The following is a 16,959-nucleotide window of genomic DNA, read 5'->3' on the forward strand; positions in this document are numbered from 1 at the left end:
GAAGGGCAACCAAGAATCTGATCCTCCAGACAGTTCAGATACTAGGACTGCCAAGTCTCTATACAAGGACACGATGACGATCCAGATGCCCACGGACAGCTGTTCTGTTGGAAGGGCTGACACGGATTCCCTGCAGCGCATGTGGCTGCAGATACGACCTCCTGCAAAAGGGACAGCTGACAACTATTGCCATCCAAAGAGTGAATTAACCTAGAATTTCCTTTTTTTCAATTTTATTAATATTTTAAAAAATACATAAAAATACAACCATCCAATGTCTGAATAAATATATTTAACAAGTTGCAAGATAATACCTTATTTTACACAAAATTTTCAGCTTTAGAAATCTTGTTAAATAACTTCATTGTTGTTATATATTTCATTTTTGTATTTTTGTAACAAAATAAAAACTCTGAAATTACATAGAAAAAAGACAAAATATTTTTGTCAAGGGATAAGATAGTCCACTGAAAACTTATTCACAATTCCACTGTAAACATTAATAAACATTAAAATATTTGCATAATTGTGTGCTCAAAAGTCCTATAAAAAGTGGAAGACTTATTACAACTGCAGTTTTCAGTCAACTACACTTCCTTTCACAATTTATTTTGTCCCATATACACTTTAACCCGGGCACACTGCTGAACATATGCTTTGGCAGTTCTACATAGCAAGTGCTTCCACAAAAAAAAAAAAAAAAAAGAAATAAAAAAAAATCAACAATAATAATAAAAAACAACACAAAACAACCCCCTACTCACCAAGTGTTCATGTTCACACACAGTGAAAGTGCAGCGGTCACTGTCCAGCCAGGTATGGTCTGATGTTTATCACGTGCACTCGCTTGTCTAGGATTTCTAGAACACCTGAAAGCTTTATCATACAAATTCAAATTTGCTAAGTGCCCTTTTTCTCTATCACCAAAAAAAAAAAAGAAAGAAAGAAAAAGAAAATACAGAGGAAAAAATATGACCAATATGGCAGGCCACCTAACCTTCAATTATTAATAAGCTTATTTTTTGCAACAGTAAAAAAGAAGAGAGGAGGATACAGACAATCCTGGAAAATATACAGGAGGTCCTTCGCCAGCTGAGTGCTCTCTGTGGTTGGAGTTCAGAGTGTTGTAATTTAAGTCCATGGCAGCAAACTGCTGGAAGGTGGGAAAACTTTCATCACCTGCACTCGACAGCAAGGACGTTTTGCGGGGGAGATGATGAAGAGGGACTCATTCCAGTGTCTGACGAAGCAGATGACATAGATGCTCCTGCATGGGACACTGTGGAATCAACACAACCAGGTTAGATCAAGGAATGATTACACAAAGATACCTAAGATAGAAACTAAATTAGAAATAAGATTCTGTTGTTTGGTTTTTTGAGATCATCTCACACAGACCAGCCTGGTTCAACGTCGATACATAGCCAAGGAGGACCTAACACTGGTTCTCTTGCTTCTACCTCCCGAGTGCTGGGATTCTACTACACCCGGCTGGACCCCATCAGGTGTGTGAGCATGGGTGGTTTATTTTGACACCCCCCGGAGCCAACTGTTCTAATTACCCCTGTTCTAGCCTGATCCTGGAGAAGCTCCTTGGCAAACACACTCTGTACTGGGCACCCCACGGCCTTGCTCTGTTTCCCTGTGGGGAACAGAGGAGGACCTGAGAATGCGAAGTCCTGAGTGACGGTGTGTTGTTGGGGACAGCCACGACAAGGACCACAGTCTCAGACCCATGGGAAAACAACCAACGTTCCCCGACAGGGTGAGGCTCAAAGAAATGGCAAAGCCTTCCACAGGTTTGATGAGCTTATACGACCAGCTTTACATTCTTAGTATATTTGTACTTTTTAAAAACTAACAGCTTTGTGGGTTATTCCCCCTCCCATTTTGGCCTAACTTTACACAAACATTTTCTTCAAATATCTGGTAATGTGGGTTCCAGATGTAGGAAAGGCTAAAATAAGTCAGCTAGAAGCCATGTCTGAGCTTTGCATCTTTCAATGTGGATGAAACACATGTGACTTGCAAGGGTCTTGCTTTTAGGATCAGAAGTATCCAAATGTTGGTTTCTAGAGTAGACCACTTGTCTAGGCATAGTTAGGTTCTTCAGAAGAACCCCACCCCATCTCCTTCCAGGAAGGAGCAGGTTAAGTTTCTCAAGAAGTGAGGGTGGGAAAAAGGGAGTTTCACCATCTGGTATTCAACTCTGATTTAACCCTTCTCTAGCTATCACCATTAGTTAGAGCTGGTACCCCTGAGTCTTCAAAACGATTCCATTCAGTTTCTCTTTTTTCAGTCAGAGATTGGGAAAGGTAAACCTGTCTTTAAAGGGTAGATATAATGATCTAATTTCTTGTTTCATTTCCAAACAGTCTGGCAGTTCAGCCTCACCCCCAACCTTAACTTGAGATCTTTTCTGCAGTTAAAAAATGTCAACTGACTTGCTTGCTTTTTTTTAACTGCAAGAGCAAGTGAGTGTGCTCTTTAGCACTGTTTTATCACTAATACAGTAGTCTAGCAGCTGCTCTGTGTCCTACAGATACGGGATCTTGCTATGTAGTCCAAGCTGACCCTGACTTGGTTGAAATCCTGACTCCGTCTCCTGAAGGCTGAGATTTCGGGTACACACACACACACCTAGCTTCTAAAGATAAAATGTTGGCGTTTGTTTTTGTGGTTTGGGTGTTTTGTTTGCTTTTCTTACTCTGCAGCTCAGACTGGCCTCAAACTCACCATTCTCTTGCCTCCATCCAGAATGCTAGGATTATAGGTATACACCGACTTGCTGCTATTTCTCCTCTACTGTGGTAACTGTTTATTTTTCATTTTCTTCTGGATATGGGGCTTTTTTTAAAAGCAATATGAAACCATTTTTCATGCATCCCTTATTTATGAACACAGGTTATTTTCCATGTCCTAAACATTAAAGAACAGCTCCATACTGTTCTCCTTGGCAACAGGCTTAAGGGTCTGAAGTCTATGCCCAGAAATACCACAGTGTGCTGTGATTTCAGTTTCTGCAGGTATCACCCTCCAGCCCAAGAGAGAAGCCAAAGTTCACAGAAGTGGAGCTGCCCAAGCCCTTTGGAGATCAAACAGGATACCATGTGCCCTGATGCTAGACATGGGACCACAGGATCCAGTGTTTGCTCTAATGAGTGTGGCTCTTGCTTGGCTCCATCCCCACTCCTCCCTTCTGGAATAGGAATATTTATGCCATATATGTTGGAAGTACGGACACTGTTTTCCTCTTTTTTTTTTTAATTTTTACAAGGGTGCAAAGATGTTTTTGAGTCTTGGTAGGTTCTATGGTCTTAGACTTGTGAATACTGAAGTGGCTGGGTCTATGGAACTTAACGAAGAGGGACCGAGTACACCTTGAACTAGAAAAGAACAGGAGCCTCTTGAGAAACAGGTGGAGTGTTGTGCTTAAAGGGATGTGGTTGCGTATAAGCTGACACGGAGATTTTTGACCATTAGTCTCAATGGTCAACTTGATTACATCAAGAAATGCCAGGGTGATTATTAGTAAAGAATTCTTTGGGTTCGTATGCATGAAGGGTTTTCAGAAACAACCCTATTAGGACCACTCTGACCTAATCAATAGGTTTCTTGGGTGAAAAGTTGGAGGCAGAACCATTGGGGGTAAATCCTGACTCCTTCTTATATTCTTTCGGTGACAGCAATGTGAAAGTAATTAATACAGGAGCTACCACATTTGTTCTGCCACAAACAACACATAAATCCCTCTTCCTATTTTCTCTAGCAGTTGGCATTATTATCTTGGATGCTAGTTCTCCCTAGAATCATACTAGTGAGTGATCACTTCCCCTTGTTCTGATCTGAATACTAATGAGTTAGCGCACAAACCTTAATTTCCTTTACTGATATCTTGGCAGAGCTTGGCTACACACCATGTCCAATGTTTGACTAGCTGGCATTCTTAAGGTCTGGCACACATATCACACTCCTTAAGAATATTTAAATAACCTAACTGCCAGACTGCCAATGTTCCTCAGGGCACACACCGTCCAGTGATGTTAAGACTCTAGAGATCAAAATCTGTGTCTACATCGTCTTGCCTCTGCATCCCCTGCAGAGCGGCACATGCTCAGTAGCCCTGCTGAGCAGCATTCAATTGCCCTGTAGCTGTTTATGAATAAGTTATGGCTTCAAACAGGTAATGCCGACAATACCTAAGGCCTAATAACAAAAGTAAATATTTGCTGAGCAGAGTATGCCGTCCAGGAAAACCCAACACGGTTAGTAAATCACAGATTGTTTAAAATAGTTCATAGGTCTTTCAAGAGAGTCTGGTTAACTCGGCTGCAGATACACCCACTTCCCGCATCAGGAGACAATGCTATCCCTAAAAGTAGCGTCTACTGCACATGAACTGAGAGATAAACTTACAAAATGACCTGAGTACATCCAAAAGTGAGGGGAGACACAAATAACATTACCTTCTCTGTCTTTCTTTTTTAATCTTTTCCTCCTCCTGTCTATGGTTGCAACTTCAGACTTCAAAGACATGTAGTATTTTCTGATTTCCTGTAGTTTTTCTTGGAGAAAAGAGATTCTCTCTGTACTGTTCATATTATCTAATTCGTCTAAAAGGAAAGATAAATATAATCTAAATTTTAAAATGGTAATTCTATAAGAAAAAAGTCAATTCTATAAAAAGTGGGACTTGAAAATCAGTAAAAGCTTTAGTATTGTGACCTAACACAAGTTCTTTACAGAAGATACGATTAAATTAAATTAAATCTATGACTAGGAGTTCTTTTTTTTTTTTCTAAAGATTTATTTATTTATTATGTATACAACATTCTGCCTTGATGTATGCCCACACGCCAGAGGAGGGCACCAGATCTCAGTACAGGTGGTTGTGAGCCACCATGCGGTTGCTGGGAATTGAACTCAGGACCTCTGGAAGAGCAGCCAGTGCTCTTAACCTCTGAGCCATCTCTCCAGCCCCTGACTAGGAGTTCTTTAGCCTTATATTCTATATTAAGCATGCATTACTCTTGGAGCTGGAGGGAAGGTTCAGTGGTTAAGAACTCTGGCTGCTCTTCCAGAGGAACTGGGTTCAATTCCCAGCACCCACATGACAACTCACAACTGTCTGTAACTTCAGTTCTAGGGGATATGACACCCTCACACAGTCATACATAAAGGGAAAACACCAGTGCACATTAAATAAATGAACAAATAAATAAATCTAAGAAAAAAACCCATGTATCATTCCAATGATTACAAAACATTAAGAACATTAAAAGAAGGCAGTCGGACCTATGATGTCATTAGCATCTTCAGAGTCAGCACTCCATCTCACTGACGTACATAACTGAGACCTCGGACAAAGACTGTGTAGCCCAAGCTGCCCTCAAATTTATGCCCCTCTGGCTTCAATCTCATGAACGCCGGGTTACAGAGGTGAACCACACACTCAGCTCATGTTTTGTTTCTAAACTGAAGATTTTGTCATACTTACTGAATTCGCATTATCCAAATTAAAGAAAAGCAGATTTACATACAAGTGATGATTACTGATTTGCAATGGCTATATAATTTGTTAATGATTACTAGCATCATTCCATTAAGTCAAGAAATGTCACATTGCACATTATAGTCAGGCTATCTGGAAGGTTCTTACTGAGTTGGAAGCTCCACTTATATGTCCGGGGGGATGAATTTGGGTGCTTTTCTCTGTGCTTCTCTTTCTCTCCATCTTTGATGTGAGGCGAGATCCTTGCAGGGGAGCGAGCCAGCTTCTGCGGCTTAGAGAGGCTGAGATGCTTGACTGGCGTGCATTTGCTGGAACTGTCTATGGTGGGGAGATCTTCGCTGTCACTGCTTTGTCCTGTAATAAGTTCACTCCAATTACACATGATGAATAGCCTCAAACACCGAGATGCAACAGAAGAAGCAATGCCACTTCTTGGTATCACACAGGTGAGCACATATACAAAGATCACAACAGAGAAAGGGGAAAATATACTCTTTGGCCTCAGCAGCAGAAGCAAGATGACGAAAGGAATGTCACAGTAACACGCACAGTTGGTGGCACTGCTGTGGCTCTAAGGTCTATCACCTTCAGAAGTCGGCCTGCGGCACAGAGTTACAACACAATATCCTGTAGCTCCATGTGTGTGGTAACAAAACATAAAAACACCTGAAGGAGAACCAACCCAACTGTGTATGAAGAACACACACAGATCTTGTAAACATGTTCAATGTTTATTTTTTTACTTTTCTTCTTTAACTTTTTTTTTTTTTTTTTTTTGGTTTTTCAAGATAGGGTATCTTTGTATAGCCCTAGCTGTCCTGGAACTCGCTCTGTAGACCAGGCTGGCCTCAAACAGATTTCTGCTTGCCTCTGCTCCCAAGTGCAAGGATTAAAGATGTGTGCTATCACTCACTGCCTTTAATCATAAATAAGTATGTAAAATTTATAATTAATAAATATAAATAAGAAACATTAAATGTTACATCATAAATAAATAAAAAACATTTTAAAAAAATAGTCTTTATAGCCTAGATTGGCCTAAAAATTAGTATCTAGTCCAGACTATCTTGGAACTCATGATCCTCCTGCCTCAGCTGCCTGTGTGCTATGATTATAGGCATGCTGGTCTATGCTCAATTTCTGATACATGTGTTAACAAGAGAGAATTCATTTCCAACTCTGCCTCCTTCCTCACCAATTCATCCTAAGAACTGTACTGACTTTTCCATAAAAACAAACTGGAATTTTATTTTACTGTTTTTTTTCAAGGTATATACCTTTTACCCCTACCCTATCTTTACTCTCAAAAGCTAAAGATTAGACACTCAGTTTCCCAGTCTGTCTCCTCTCCTGCATCTGCCCTATCTGTATGTCCTTACCACCCTTAAGGGAAAAATTTGATTGCTGTGTGGAGGTTGTGAAAGACAGGGTACATGCTGTGGAGGACATGTGGAAGTCCCTTCTGCATCCTGGGACAGAATTCACCTTGTCAGGATTGCATGGCAAATGCTTTACCCACTGAGCCACCTCATTGGCCCCTTATTGGGTCTTAATTATAATGGTTACAATATGATTATTACTCATCCTCAAAAGAAGAGTTTGCTTTGTAATGCTCAACTACCAGGTCTCCCGGAATAAAGACCCTTATGTCAAATGCCCATGTTCTGTAACTGTGGAAGACTTCTATTTCTAAAGTCTAGATCTGCCTCATCCTTATGTGTGTGTGTGGGGGGGGGGGGGAGCACAGGGAGAGGAAGGGAGTAAGCTCCCTTTGGTGGGAACCTTTTCCCATCAAATTTCTTAAAAAAGATATTGTCTTGTCAGCTGGGGGTAGGCGGGGAGACACACCTTTAATCCCTGCACTTGGGTAGCAGAGGAAGGCAGATCTCTGAGTTCAAAGCCAGCCTGGTCTACAGAGTGAGTTCTAGGACATCCAGAATCAGTTCTAGGACAGAAAAACCCTGTCTCGAAAATCAAAAGAAAGAAATGTCTTGTCATTCTGACTTTCTTTCCTTCTAACTGTGCCTGGAACTCAATATGGACCAAATTCAACATCATAAGCTAATCCATACAACCCCAATACTACTGATTTCACCTCGTAATTCTACTTTTGGGTTTTTTCTTGTTTTCTTTTTCTTTTCTGTACATGTGTGTGTTCACATGTGTGGAGTTCCTCAGGAGCTGTCCACCTTGTCTTCTGAAACAGTCTCCCGCTGGGAACCATGGCTCACAGATTTGTCAAGGCTGACTAGCTAGTGAACGCCGTGGACCTGCCTGTCTGCTTTCCCCAGCCTTGGGATCAAAGTGTGCAGAAGCACACCTGGACTTTTACACGAGCTTGTGGATCAGTGTGAGAACTGAGTCTAGATAATCTCTCGCAGCTGTGCCCAGGTCTGTCTCATGTGATTCTACATCTTGTCAAGCTGGCAGTCAACGCTACCCATCACAGTCACGTGCCATCACTATGCTCTGTTAGACATGAATCACTGAGCTCATCTCAGTCCAGGGGAGGGAAGTTAGGTTTCACTGCTTAAAGGGACAGAGAAATGAATTCATAGACTTTAATTTTAAGCCAAAATACTCTCATCAGTTATCCTACACAAGAACTCACAGATTGCAACTTTCAGACCTTCACTTGATGACCCACAGTACCCTTTAGAGCAAGATCCAGGTGAGAAGCATGTATGCACTTAGCGACAAACATGTCTCTAAAGTCTCTTTTAATCCCGAACATTTTTCTTCTTATGGCATTCATGACCTTATGGGTCTGACTAGTAGGAAGAGCTGTTCCTGTGTAGGATCCTCCAGGCCTGACTAGTAGACGCCTGTTCCTGTGTAGGATCCTCCAGGCTCAGTTTGTTGGTGGTCCTGAGGTGTGGATTAGATTCACACTATGCCATTTTTGATGGGACTGTCTCAGATGTTGTTGCTATTCTCTTCTTATTGCATTCTGTCTGGTAGGACATGATTTTAATCTGTCCCATTGCTATGTAGCCAACGCTGGCCTTAAGCTTGCAATTTTCCGGCTTTAGCCTTCCAAATGCAAATGACATTAAATCATATGCTACAGTGCCCAGCTGAGAGAGTATTCACTTGGATTGCACTAAGGTGGTATCTTACAGGTTTATAAGCTATAAAATTATGCATATTCCCTTTATAATCTTTTAAAGATTTACTTATTTATTATATATACAATATCCTGCCTGCATGTATCCCTGTAGGCCAGAAGAGAGCACAAGATCTCATTACAGATGGTCGTGAGCCACCATGTGATTGCTGGGAATTGAACTCAGGACCTCTGGAAGAGCAGCCAGTGCTCTTACCCTCTGAGCCATCTCTCCAGCCCCCCCTTTATAATTTCTAATTCAGTCCACTCTCCCATCATTCTCTTTTCCTTAGTCCTGAACCATGCAGCTGCAAGACACTCCTGATTACTAGAAACCTGAAAGACAGATTCAAGTCCTTTGAGGTGTCTGTCTGTTCCTGTATAAACTCTGTCCTTTGATTAAGATATGAGCTGTTTTACCTAAGGCGTGGCCTAGCGACGAACTTGTCAAAAAATCAACCATACTTATTTTGACTATTTAACACTATTCATACAGTGTTTGCTTTTCATATAATCTAATTCATTCATTGTACTAGAAGCGGTGGGCTGTGTTCCTGCCGCACCAGCTCCCGGCCATAATTACACGAAAACTGCATTCTTTTAAACACTGCCTGGCCCATTAGTTCTAGCCTCTTATTGGCTAATTTTCACATCTTGCTTTAACCCATTTCTAATAATCTGTGTACCACCACATGGTGGTAGCTTACCGGTAAGATCGTAACCTGCGTCTATGTTGGGTGGGAGGATCATGGCGACAGCCTGACTCGGCTTCTTTCAACCAATGAAATTAACACAAAACAGAAGACTCTCCTCCATCAATTCATACTGATTTACTATTTTACATCTTTTGCTAAGAATTAACTTTTCAGGATGAGGAGATGGCTCAGTGGTTAAGAGCACTTACTGCTCTTGCAGAGGACCGAGGCTCAATTCCCAACACCCACATAGTGGCTCACAACCATCTGTTACTTTAGTTCCTGGGGATCTGGTGCCTCTTCTGAACTCGGTGGGCACCAGGCAAGTGCATGGTGCATTAACATACATGTAGTCAAAACATTCATAATACATAAAATAAAATAAATATTTCTATACTATTTATAAATAAGCTTTTTTGACTAAAGGAAAGTATTATCAGTAGAAATGAAATTTTGCACACTTTTAACACCACAACAAATGCTATTTTTCTTTTCTTCAAGATCCTGAAATGCTGTTCTAATATTCAATTGCTTTCCATGAAATAATAATTTTAGTTATCCCAGTTCTAAGTAAAACTAATAGATGTTTTCAGATTAAATTGGATGGTTGGTGAGATGGCAAAGTGGGGAAGAATTTGTCACGCAAGCCTGAATATCTAAGTTTGATCCCAAACGCCCCTAAAGATGGAAGGAGAGAAGTGACTGCACAGAGCTGTCCTCTGCCTCCACATACACTTGGTGGCACGTCTATGCACTTGTATGCAACGCATGCACACGTGTGCACAGACACACACACCCCATATAAAAATGGAAAAGTTATCTTCAGAACATAATAAACACACTGCTCATTTTCCGCACTGCCTCCAATGGTCACGCCATGCCTCTGCGGCTGGACAGACAAACACTGACCTGCTCCGTTCTTCTCGCTTTTGGCTGTAGCACTTGTTCGCTTTGGGGTTCGCTTCTGTTTTTTTGCCATCAACCCACTATTTCCATCGCTTGGCCTCTTCTGACCTGAAATAAAGGAAAAGAAAAACCTTGAAAATAAAACCAAAAGGTTGAGGCAGACAGGTCCTTTACATACTTGTCCACATCAGTTCTCCATTTCTAAAAAGACAACAGTAACCACTGTCACATCTAAAACCTGAATTGTTGGTTTTAACACAGAAGCAATTTCCCCCTCGAAAGCCTTACCCTTCTCTCTGCTTTCTCTCTCTTGGACAATTAAACTACAGGTACCAGGGGCACCGCTGGCTTCAAACCCGTTTGCTGATCCCCTCTCACAGAGGCCTTCTTGCGATTCTTCGGCAATACTATCCACTTCAATTGTTATATCGCTCTCGCTCTTTACACTCCGGGACTCGTCCTGACTGAGAGCGAGAGGGGAAGCTACTGAAAAGTTATGCTGTGCTACAGGAGGCAGGGCAGGCGGGACGGAGACCAGAGCGTGAGACTCGGAGCTTTCCACTCCCACATCCTCAGCACCGCTCTTTTCCTTCTCATCCAGGTCGTCCAAGTCCACCTCATGGCAAACCAAGGTTTCGGGCCCAATCAGAGGCATCACGTCCTCCTCCTCCTTGAGTGGCGTATGCACAGGCTCTTCAGCTGGGCTGTCCAATTTCTCACTGGTCAGCTCCTGAGTGCCCTGGTCTGGTTCTGCTATCAGTGATGGCATTCCTTCACTTCTTGTTTCAAAGTGCTGTTCAAAATGCAAGCCTCTCCGGCCCTCAGTTCCAGCACCATCGCTGGCTCTGTCTTGGGACAGGCCAGCTGCTGCTTCCATTCCATTCTCAAGCCTTACTTTTTTCTCTGGAGATGGCTGTCCCAGTATTTTCCGTTTCAACTTTCTCTCTTTTTCATATTGGTCAACCTCATCTTCTGGAGAAGAGAAGTTTTTACATTCTAGTGACGAAAACTCCAGGCCAGAAGTGTCTGCATGAGCTTCAGGGCCTGCTTCTTCCTGGCTGAACGACGAGAGCTTTACAATGTCTAAAGAAAGGTCTTTCGTCTTACTCCGCCTTCCCTTTCCTTTAGGGGACTTTTCCACCTGTTTCTTAGCTTCTTCTACTTGTTCCACTTTGTTTCCAAAAATATGAACTATTTGATCATTGTCTTCGACCTCCACCTTCAGGGTCTCTGAGGGCTGCATCTGAGTCCTGTCATTTTCTTTTAATAGATGTATAATCTTTGGATTTTCTTCATCTAGTTTATCATCATTCAAATTTTCACTTTTTTCTAATTCTTCTTTAATATCAGGAGAAAGTTCTTCACTTATCAAGCTCTTCTCCAAAGGGTCTTCTGTTTCACTATCAGATGAACAAGAGTCTGTAATGTAACATAGATGGTTATATTAAATACCAATGTAATAAATAAAATCCTACTAAACAGGGTCCTTTATATACTTCTGAATCTCTATAGAAATTTCTTCTATAAAATAAATAAGAGCATTTATATGAAAATATAAGGGGAAAGACAAAACTTAAAACGGGATGACAGAGGGCATGATGGTGCACGCATTAAATCCCAGCGCTGAGGAGACAGGGGTAGCCAGCATGGTCTACAGAGCAAGTTCCTGGACAGCCAGAGAACTTTTTTGAGGCAGGGAAAAACCCTGTCTCAAAAAGAAAAAAAAAGTAAAAAACAAGCAAATAAAAAAGCAGGAAGCCAGCTCAGTTGATAAAATGTACTGTGTGAGCATAAACACCTAAGTTCAAACTCCAAATCCATGTAAAAAAGCTGAGCATGGTTCTCATTTGTAATTTCAGGTTTGGGTAGCAGAGACAGGGAGATGCTTGGGAATCTCTCTCAATCAGTGAGCACCAGCAACGAAAGACCATGTCTCAAAATAACGTCAGGGCTAGAAAGATGGCTCTGAGGGTAAAAATGATTGTCACCAAGACTGATGATCTGAGTTCAATCCTGAGGACTACATGGTGGCAGGAGAGAACCAATTCTGACCTCCAAATGTGCACAGTGGCATATACTTGTCTCCCCAAAATAAACACACAAATATGATAAACAGAAACAGAAGTTAACAGTTCCTAAGGAACACTGCTCCAGATTGTCCACACTGGGCTCTGAACACGTGTGTGTGTGTGTGTACTCCTTCCTCCAGAAACACGTATGCATGTGTATATATACAAACAATTAAAAACAAAATTTGTAAAAACATAATGCATAGCATGTTACCATGTCAGTTCTGATAAGAGCTGTCTTCAGTAGTATCACACTTAGGCTGTGGAGGCCAAAAGAGGGTGTCAGATACCCGGGAGCTGGAGCTTTAGACTTTATGAATGCCATGTGGCTGTTGAGAACTGAACCCCAGTCTTCTGCAAGAGCAGCAAGTAATCTTAATTACAAAGCCACCTCCCCATACCCATGAATGATTATGAAAAAAAAGCATATAAATCTTTTGTGGTTTAAATAAAAGTAGGATGTATAATTCCACTTTCTCGTGTCCAAACATTCTTCAGTTCTGCAGTTCAGTGATGCTGACACTGGTTGTGCAGGCCCTGAGGGAACACCTACTGAGAAACGGAAGCTCACACCTCCCAGAAACCTTGTGTTTGCATAGAATGCTAACAGCCAGCAGGTGGCACACTGAAGCTAATGGTAAACCTGACCTTCAGCAGAGCTCTAAGGAGGGTAATTTTATAATATCGCCATTTAAAATCTTTCAGATTGCATAGAAAAAATAAGGCCAGAAAAGTGAGGGGAAATAAAAAGCACAGTTATTAGGGTTAAGGTTAGGGTCACCTCTGCTCTTCACAGGGGACTCTTCCAGCCACCAGTTTCTGCTCTCAACAAGCTCTGTGAACACAACCAGGTGATGCAGAGCATATCACACACTGAGATTCATGGGTTGTTTAACTTCCCCACGACTAAACTAGTTTTGTCTAAAAATCCTTATGACAGGTGGGTATCTTGATTTATATCTCTAGAGTTTAAATAAAAATATACACCAAAATAAGTATTAGCTGCCGATTAAATCGTATAGTTTAATAACGTTAGGTTAAAAATGGAGATAACCTGCTATGACCATTTTATTAGTCATGGGCAACACAGCTATATTTTGGTCAATGATGACTGCATATATTTGTGGTTCTATTACAAGCTCTGTCACCTAGGAGCACTTCAGCCCTAAGTTTGGTAAGCACCCTCTGTGATATTCGTACAATGATGAGATCCCTACTCATCATTTAAGTTATAAATATGTTAAGTGATAAATATGTATATATAATGTCTTAAAAGTCAATAATCCATAAAAAGAAAGGAAAAAAGGAAGGAAGGAAAGAAGAGAGAGAGAAAGAAAGAAAGAAAGAAAGAAAGAAAGACTGAAAGACTGAAAAAAAAAGTCAACAATCCTCAAACCAAGTCCCTTGTTTCCCTGAGAGAGATGAGCTGCCTGTCATCCGCCATGGGCATCTCTGGTACCTGATTTCCCTTCGCTGTTGGCCGCCTTAGATAAACTGTAGGGCGTGGATTTTAAAGGAGGTCTCCCCCGTTTTGACTTCTGCCTCTCTTCATCCCTCTTTTCGTCCTTTTCACCATCCTCTTTATTCTGGGTAACAACAACAAAATGCATGAGAAAGGCCAAGGCCTTTTAAAAGTGAACATTCTATTTCTCCAAGAGAAATGATTAACTCCAAAATAAAAGATCAGTTAATTTAAATGTCAAGTCCTAATATGTGCTTATCTAGAGAAATCCAGAACAGTTTTCTAACCCATTCATATGACAATACCCACTCCCCCTGGTTCTACATTTCCTGCTGAGGAAATGAAAGCCACTAGGCAGAAACTCTGGATGGAAGGTGTGTGCGGGGGTACTGTGGGCGGGCAGACAGCTTTGATGTGATGGAGGTGGTGGGAAGAGGGAGAACAGTGCATCTCCAGTGCGATGGGTCCTCTGTGCAGTTCTAATGATGGTAACAGCATCGCACATCTGTCTAAGCCTACTGAAGGCACAAAGACCCAGAGTTGTCTCACACCACCCTGATGCAATACAAATGGACCCCTCTGGTGAGGGTGGGGGCCCACAGTACAGAAGACCATACCCACGCAGGGCAAAGAGCACATAAGAAATCTGGACCTTTTCGTTTTTGCTATGAATCTAAAACTACTCTAAAACAGAAAAGATACAACTTGAATAATTCCCGTACCTATCATAAATGATACGAATGTATGAACACACCTTAACTTTCTTCTTTTGTTTTTTCTTTGGTCCACCTTTGTCCACGGGCCAGATTATCCTGTCGGCCTTTACCCATTCATCGTACCTTAAAGAAGAAAGTTCAGCTTTCACAATGATATCCTATTTGAAATATATTCACACACAAGCCCTACACGCTTCAGCAGTCAGATAAAAATCCTGTCCCTAGTGTTGGCAAAGGTGTAAAGAGCAAAGGAACTACTTATTGGAAAGGGATGCTAGCAGCTGTTCTACGTACTTAGTACAGCCTCCAGTGATAGAGCCAGTAGTGATGGAAGAGAAGATAAATCCCAGCACTCAGGGAGGCAGAGGCAGGCAGAGCTCTGCAAGTTCAAGACTAGCCTAGCCCACAAAGTGAGTTCTAGGACAGCCAGGGCTACACAGAGAAATCCTGTCTCTAAAAAAGAAAAAACCAAAGCAAGAAAGGAAGGAAGGGAGGGAGGGAAGGAGAAAGGGAGGGAAGGAGAAAGAATGACTAAAGAAGGATTTCTCAGAACTAAGAGATTCAGAGGTCTGAATGTAATTTATACTATACTACATTACACCACACCATACTACACTACACTATACCATACTACACTATTCTACACTACACTATACTATTTGAAATGCTTTGTTTCCAGAACTCTCAACTCTGAACTCATAAGCAGATTTTGTACTAGAATCCTTTCTGTGAATAGCATAAAAATGTCAACTGCAAACCATCAGCTCTCAATCATATCAAGTCCCCTTCGTGTCCTCCCCAGCACTCGAGCATCTATTCTTCTAGTAAAACTTTATTATGGAATGTGTCACTATCAAGACTGAAGATATTTAGAGATATTTGTATTTAATTTAATTTCCTTTATTTAGATTTCTTTTCTTTAGCCCAAGCTGAAGACTCATTTCCCTTGCTCCTTTTAAACACTTAAATTTCAGCATAATCTTTCCCATTCGTAGAATGAGACAAATACATTAAACTATCCAGAACTAAATAACACTTCTTGCATTACACAAATGCACGGTGATTTACAGTATCCAGTAATACTGTAAACTAGTTGCCATGGAGACATGCAAAGCACACGGCTCAAGTGTTTACAGGTTTTAGCTGCCCTGGTACCATGATGCCTACACTACAGGTGAAAACCCATTTCCTGGCAGATCATCCAATATCTAAAACTTCTGGAACACAGATGGCTATTAAAACCTTATTTATAAACATTTCTCTCTCTCTCTCTCTCTCTCTCTCTCTCTCTCTCTCTCTCTCTCTCTCTCTCTCTCTCTAAATTGGTTTTTCAAGAGGGTTTCTCTGTGTAGTCCTGGCTGTTCTGGAAGGCACTCTGTAGACCAGGCTGGCCTTGAACTCACAGAGATCCTCCTAATTCTGCCTTCTTATTGCTGGGATTAAAGGTGTGTCCCACCACCACCTAGCCTATAAATATTTCCTAATTTGGACATTTACTGAGTAATGCCCACTAAAGTAATAGGCATTATAAAATATGCAGAGGATAGAACAAGCTCTTGCTTTCATGTCTGATATAAAAAAATAGATATACTGTATAATTGAGTACAGTCTAGTAAATGCAGTAACAAAGATATATACCTAATCTAGGGTTGCAAAGAAGAAAATACCTTGCCCATGAGCCCCCCAGAAAACATCATAGCGTTGCCCAAAGCATGGGTGTTGTTCCTATCTGGAAGGAAATCATGTGGCCCACCCCGGCCTGGTCTGAATGGTAGGCCAGGCAGGTACTTCTAGCAGCCATGTTAGGGCTTCTCTCACGCTTGCAGATGCTCCCATTTTAGAAACATGACTACACTATCTAGAAACCATAAGGATTCTCTGATAGTCAGACTTGACCAGCTTTTAGGAAGATATATGGACAACTAAGTCACGTGAGCCACCAGTGGGTGACTAGTTAGGACAATGACAGAACTACTGGGTGGACTCATAAAGGGAAACCCTAAGAAGATAAGGGTGACAGGAAAGAGAGGTTCTAGCACAACAGGGCTGCACACAGAATGGATGGCTGTGCACAAGCTTGACTGAGGGAAGCGTGGATAAAACGTGCTGCAGCTGCCAGCGTTGGGAGTCGTGTCTCTCCCGAATTTATCGGGATACAAGGACTCTGCTTAGTTCTAAGACCCTGCAGAGTCACACTAACAGCTGACACTGAGCATGGCCTATGTGCATCGCTCTATGCACTTCACGTGCTAGTTAACACTGGGATTATAGTTTGACAATTTACTTAAAAGTAAGAACCCCGAATTCCCCAATTTGGAGATGAGAGGACGGAGTCAGAAAAGCGTACATGCCTTGTATGTAGAAAGGCATGCAGCAATGTGGCTGCACAGGAACCCAGAGCATCCTGCGCGCAGGCGCGCGCGCACACACACACACACACACACACACACACACACACACACACTTTCAAAAGACTTAAAAGAAAAGCGGGAC

The 16,959-nt window shown here is 41.6% G+C and overlaps 1 protein-coding gene across 2 annotated transcripts in view; it reads right to left on the reverse strand.

The window, feature by feature from the left end:
• Positions 1–238: 238 nt before the first annotated feature.
• Arid4a (AT-rich interaction domain 4A) overlaps positions 239–16,959 on the reverse strand; it is a 66,757-nt gene continuing 50,036 nt past the window's right edge. For both annotated transcript variants that reach the window (XM_075947516.1, XM_075947517.1), the window contains exons 18-24: positions 14,505–14,589; positions 13,748–13,874; positions 10,508–11,638; positions 10,223–10,327; positions 5,660–5,866; positions 4,467–4,613; positions 239–1,279 (exon numbers count right to left, since the gene is read on the reverse strand). In XM_075947516.1, the coding sequence (XP_075803631.1) occupies positions 1,176–1,279; positions 4,467–4,613; positions 5,660–5,866; positions 10,223–10,327; positions 10,508–11,638; positions 13,748–13,874; positions 14,505–14,589 (1,906 nt within the window). In that variant the 3' untranslated portion in view covers positions 239–1,175. The remainder of the gene's footprint in view (positions 1,280–4,466; positions 4,614–5,659; positions 5,867–10,222; positions 10,328–10,507; positions 11,639–13,747; positions 13,875–14,504; positions 14,590–16,959) is intronic.

Source organism: Microtus pennsylvanicus, chromosome 14 (assembly GCF_037038515.1).
Source record: "Microtus pennsylvanicus isolate mMicPen1 chromosome 14, mMicPen1.hap1, whole genome shotgun sequence".
NCBI classification, from domain to species: domain Eukaryota; kingdom Metazoa; phylum Chordata; class Mammalia; order Rodentia; family Cricetidae; genus Microtus; species Microtus pennsylvanicus.